The 6000-nt window shown below is 42.4% G+C and overlaps 1 protein-coding gene across 1 annotated transcript in view; it reads right to left on the bottom strand.

The window, feature by feature from the left end:
* The window catches only part of agrn (agrin), a 176805-nt gene extending 171412 nt beyond the window's left edge, over positions 1-5393 (bottom strand). Inside the window, exons 1-2 of the mRNA XM_083675577.1 lie at positions 4983-5393; positions 3309-3570 (exon numbers count right to left, since the gene is read on the bottom strand). Coding sequence (XP_083531703.1) covers positions 3309-3570; positions 4983-5177 — 457 coding nt within the window. The 5' untranslated portion in view covers positions 5178-5393. The remainder of the gene's footprint in view (positions 1-3308; positions 3571-4982) is intronic.
* Between the last annotated feature and the right edge of the window lie 607 nt (positions 5394-6000).

Raw genomic sequence — 6000 nt, forward strand, 5'->3', positions numbered from 1 at the left:
GACCAGGGACAGATAGCATCTCCCAGTTCGCTCAACACCTCTCCATCAAATGGGTTTCCTCTCCCTCCCCTCACACTCCTTCCATCTCTCTCTCTCTCTCTCTCTCTCTCTCTCTCTCTCTCTCTCTCTCTCTCTCTCTCTCTCTCTCTCTCTCTCTCTCTCTGTCTGAGTGTCTCTCTCTCTCTTTGACTTAATCCTACTTAATCATTAACACAGAAGCGGGAAAAGGAGAAACAACAACAAACAGAGAAGATTTTTATTTTCTCATTTATTTTCTGGGAAATGAAGCCCCAGGCTTTCAGTTAAGCTTTGAATCCCCTCCATACAATTTTCAAAAACCGTAGCTTCTTTGTGTACTAAAGCATTGCAAATGGCTTTGCTTGATTTTGACACATTATCTGACAATTCAGTGCGTGGCACAATTGAATTTGGTAACATTTCACTGAATAGTAGCTTGAGGAGCAAACAAAGAACAGAAGATTCAGTGCTGCGGATCTTCGCTTATCGTCTTCTGCAAGGTGTAATTTAACAATGTGGGGGGGGACGTGCTTCTCAGTCAGAGAGTTGTGTTTCGCCATTTCATTTCTTAATTCAGTCTCTGAATGTCTTTGAGGGCCCAGTAAACAGAGATAACACATCAAGCAACAGAGGGAGGGGGTCAGCTCTTTTGCATGGTGGCAAATATGGTGTGGTGTATTAAGAGCGTGCCGACAGCGGGTGTGTTTACTGAGGCCTTGTAAACACTCCTCAGGGGTAGGCGCTCTTAGTGAGATTAAAGCATTACCCAAGTGTTCCCATGCGAGGTTTGGAGTGGCCGTAGTGCCGCACATAGTGCAGTAGCGAGAGTGCAAAACATGCAGCCTCAAGGCATCTATCTCTTCACAGTGCTCTAGTCACACTCCCCGAGCCTGAGATGCCAAACAAAACATCCCCTGCATTCCAAGTCCACACCTGTACAAAGAATTTCTTCACTGTCTCTGTCTTCCTCCATTTTTTCCTCACTCATCTTTTTTCCCCTCCTCAGTCTCGGTCTCATTCTCAAAACTCATTTGTTACAAGAACATGTTACACAAAGACTTTTTTTCACCAACTTCTGACAATGTACCTCCCCACCTAGGTCTGCCAGGCATTCCAGTGTCTCTGTTAGCTATGGAAATGTCAAGAATGGAGAGAAAGAAGAAGAGGGTACAATGAGTGCAGTGGCAGGTAGAGTCTTGTCGGACTGTACTAACATACACAGTCTCCTGAGTGGTGGTTGATGGTTGCACAGAGAGGATGGGATCCAACTTGACATTCTTAATAAAAACTTTGCACTGGGTGAGCCTCAGAGCTCATTCCTCATCAGGGAGTGGAATGCCAACTAATCATCTGGGTCAATTTGACCCACAAAAAAACAAACACAGATTCTTTATGACCTTTTTTCACCAGGAAGTCTCATGAGATTTTAACCTTTTTTTCTTTTGCATCTCTTAAGCAATGGCCGATAAAACCATGAATGTAACTGAAATGAATGCTTGAAACATTAGTATTGCATACTCCACTGCATGGCTGATGCACATCAAGGAGGATGAGATGCAGAAAATGAATACATCCTCTGAATACACTTTCTCTCAATAACACAAAACAAGGACCAAATGCATTCAGTCAGGCAAATGTTCTCTTAACACAATTCACACAGCCTTTATTTTAAGCAGCATAATACTTAGCCTAGCCCTTTACCCAGTTATGTGACTTATGGGGCTCTGCTAAATTGGGCATGCAAAGAACCTCGTCAAACACAAGGTACCCATGACAAAAAGGATACATTCTAGACAGTAGTTGCTAGAGCCAAGAAACTCCCCTCTATGCAACAAGAAAAGAGAATTTAAAAAGAAGAAAAGCAGTAGGGGTGGGAAAGGTTAGCAGTACAGTGTTTCGTGCCTGGACAGACAAACAGAGACATTTTTATGTTAGTGCCAAATTCTACTAAACACTGCAAACAAGCTCCAGCTATTGGAGTCACCTGCCATCCTGATTGGAGGGGTGCACATAGTATCCTGGCCAGCTCCGATTGGCCCAGAGTGTGTTCTACGGGGCGATTCGTGCTCTGAATGCATTTTCCCTGGTATTCGAAGCCCTGCATAAGTGGTAGACTCAAACTTTGAACAGCTGCCAGCATTGTCAAGCACCAGCAAAAGCTGAACATCAACAAGCCCTGCTTGCTGGCACAAAGGGCAGAGATGGGCACAGTCATGGCGGAGATTAGGAGTTATTAGTCACAGGTATGGTTCTTCTGACAAATGGTTTATTAAGTAAAAGTAAATAAAAGAGAAATACTGTAGTTTTAAATGAACTTTTTTTTGCAAACAAAGGTTGTTGGTATCTACAACTGCAGCTGGCTAGAATGGTTTAGTTGTCTCCCTTTTCCCCCAAACTCAGGAAGCTCCTTGAAAACTATTTTTAAGACTGCATGTTCTCAAGCACAGACAAGTCTGATCTATTCATTCATTCTCCGCGTCTGCTTCCTACTGCTCCCGTCTCTGTCTCTGAGTACTTTAGATAAAATTAGAACTCCACAAGGCTGACTCTTTACAGTGCCAAGACTTTGCCACTAAAATGGTGTGATCACAAGAGTAAAACTGTGTGGGAAACACAGTAAATGCCTCACAGCTCCAGGTTATGCTTAAAGACTTTAGGAGCTCCCCTTTGACTTCATAAAAAGTCCCACTGACTAGGCCAAAGGTCAGGGGTCAAACTCAGTAAGGTTGGTCACTGTCCCTGAAGGTGTTCATCAAAGACAACACACCCACCTCTTAGGAAGAATTGAATGGCCTGAGAAGGGCTATAGCTACACCATGGTAACAAAGCTCCTAAAATTACTCAGGTGTCTCAATTTCTCTCAGTGCTGGGCAACTGTAATTTTTTTTGCAGATATTTGAAATCCTTGCCTCTAAAAGTGATGCATGGCAGCAATGGTGTGATGCTTTGCCTTACACCCTGTCCCATACAACCCCCTGGTTTGTTAAATAATAGATAAATAAAACTAATCATGACACAAACGGCAAACAGGTATAACAGCTATGGAACCCTGGTTATAACACTGTAGCTACACAACTTCTATGAAATAACATCTGAGGTTTTTTTCATTTATTGCGAAGTGGGAAATTGTGACCTTTTGTCAGGCAGGAGAGCCACATTGGCTAGGCAAACTCTTAAGGACATTTGCGTTGTTATTTTCACAGATGTTGAATACTGTGTGCTGCTTTAGAAACAATATATTCATGCCACAGTAGCTATTCGATATGGTCATGTTTAAATTGGCTTCTTACCGTCCACACAGTGCTCTACCTCCTCCAGGTTGCGCAGGGTAATCCTCATCAGGCTGGAGTTGAGCATCAGCTCGTTCTTGTGTGCTGGCCACATGTACTCCGGGGCCAAGTTGACAAAGAATATGCGTGTGTCACCGGTGGCAACCTGGTTGTCGCAGATCACAGGGTCCCCGAAGCCGCCGATCATCACCTTGTTGCCGCCGTCAAGAAGAATCTCACCGTTGACCATTGTCTTGCCTTTCAAGTACCGCCATACCCTTACCTTTACCAAGGTCACAGAGGAAAGACAGCAGGGTTTTAGCTATTTATTGAGACTCCTCATATACATCAGTGACTTTAATAAAACAATGTTTGCATGTTCTCACACATATATAACACACACAAGTTTCAAGTTGTTCTAAGGTCATGTTCATCTGCATTCAGGGACCTGTTCACCCAACCACCGCAGTTATCAACTTTTAGGGGGAAATTGTTTCCATCAGTGTTAGTGTACAAGGATTGACTACTGACATACTTTCATGGACTTTATCTGATACACAGTAACCTTAATTGCAACATACGCTGCATCCTCTTAGAATTCACATGTCTCCCTGTCACATGTGGTGGTAGGGAGGTTTCCGTTACTTAAATGGTACCCAAAAATGGCATCCCAAACCATGGGACACTAAACCAGCTGAATGATTAGCTCAGAGAGAACTGACTGCCATTGCGTTACGGTTTGCTTATTTTGAGAGATTAGAGTGGTGGACCACAGTTTTAAGTGATCGTCCAAGGGTTTTTACAATGAATGACCAAGGAGTATCTCAAATAACATCACAACTCTGGACATAGATTGTGGAGGAGCAAAGGAGGATGGGCTACAGTCATGAACTTCACACGTATTAGCCACTGTATATCCCTAAAAATTATGTAACATTAGTATAGGTTTACTTAGTTGTTTTTTTTGTCATTACAACCATTATAACACTGTAGCCCATGTTGCTTACCAACAGCAGTTACAATACAATACAATACTTTTTCGGGATGATTACATGGTTGAAAAGGCGCAGTATCTTATTGTAATTGGTGTGATAGGTGAGTGGATAGTTAAAAACGAATATAGTCCAACATGTATTTGATGTTTGATGATGTTATCAGTGGCAATGTAATAGTTAAAATTGTTAGCCCTAACCTACTTACAGTCGTCCTGTTACATTTTGGTCAACTATTGCCTTTATTAGAGCCTAGCTCTGTGATATGAGTAGGCCTACTTATCTAGATATACCCTAAATCAAATGACCACCCCCAACAGTGGAATACAGTTACATACAACAAAAAAGTGACTAACCTACTGATTTAACAGGTCACTTTCATGTTACATGTATTCTATCTTAAACAATATGTAGGGCTACCTACACTGTCACAACACCTACCCACACAAATACAAACAACTACTTCTATTTACAAACATCAGTTAGTATTATGAAGCTGGACGAACAATTTAGACTTGTTGTCGGGCAGGTGGCCACATTGGATGGGGACTCTGAAGAACACTTGCTTTCCCATTGTCATAGGTGACAGTGCTACATGGGCGCTTTTTGTAACGTTTCCGGATAGACTGTCAAGCCTACTTTGACGGTCATATTCTGCAGCATTCAACATAAATCTACCAACTCACTTCTAAGGCAGGCTTACCTTGCAAGAGTATGTATTGTGCACTGGGTCCATGTTCATGATTTCCTCAACGGTACCGGTCAAAACTACGTTAGCCTCTTCTTCCCTTTTCTCCAAATCTTTCTCCGGGCAACTTCCATGACATCGATGACCGAATACCGCGACTATAATCATTGCCCACCCGAACAAGTGAGTTTGTCTCCGTTGTGGACCCATGGTCACGAAACGGGTAGCCTAACAAAAAAGTTACTAACAAAAATAAAATAGATTTACGGCGCCAAGTAAGCTACTAATTGTTATTGCAACAATACCCGTTTTTTATTGTAGCTTGAAACCTCTACCAACTTTTCTAGAGACTACGAAGCTCCCTCAAATTCAGCCAAATTTCATGCATTTGCTGCGCGAGCTGAGCTGCCTCGCTGCAAGCCGGCTGAGAGAGAAGAAAAGGGTAGGATTCTCTCTCAAGGAATGCGATACACTCCCCTCTCTCCCCCCTCTCACTCTGTTCTTTCAGAATGACGCTCCTGATTTGCATGGAATCTGAATTGCTGATACGATGAAGGGACCTGTGGTTTGGGGATGATGATGACTACCGAGTGGTGTAAAACGCCACCCTTCGGAGAAATCGCGCCAAACGAACAAGTGTAAATCAGCAGTGAAAATTATGCACTTGAGGCAAGTGAATTGGTATTTATGGAAAGAAAAACCAGCAAGCCTCAAAGATATAAAATAAACAAAGTGTAGGCCATGTTCAACTTCTACGCTTAAAATATCTAGGCTAATCATGGCTATTATCAAAGATTTCCCATGTTCAAGATTTGTAAATGTTACCATATGTGCGTTTTGTTATAGCTCACAGTTAAGAACACACTGCGTAAATTTCCACCCTTCAAAAGCTGTAATTTTAACTCCCCGTCAATTTATTCCCGGAAAATGACAGGCTTTGCTATGCGCAGTCGGACAGAGGATATTTGTGGAAAATATAAATGTTTTATGTTAGGCTACATCGCATGTGTTTACTTATTGGATCAACCCTGGG

The sequence above is a fragment of the Argentina silus genome, assembly GCF_951799395.1.
Source record: "Argentina silus genome assembly, chromosome: 8".
Taxonomy (NCBI): Eukaryota; Metazoa; Chordata; class Actinopteri; order Argentiniformes; family Argentinidae; genus Argentina; species Argentina silus.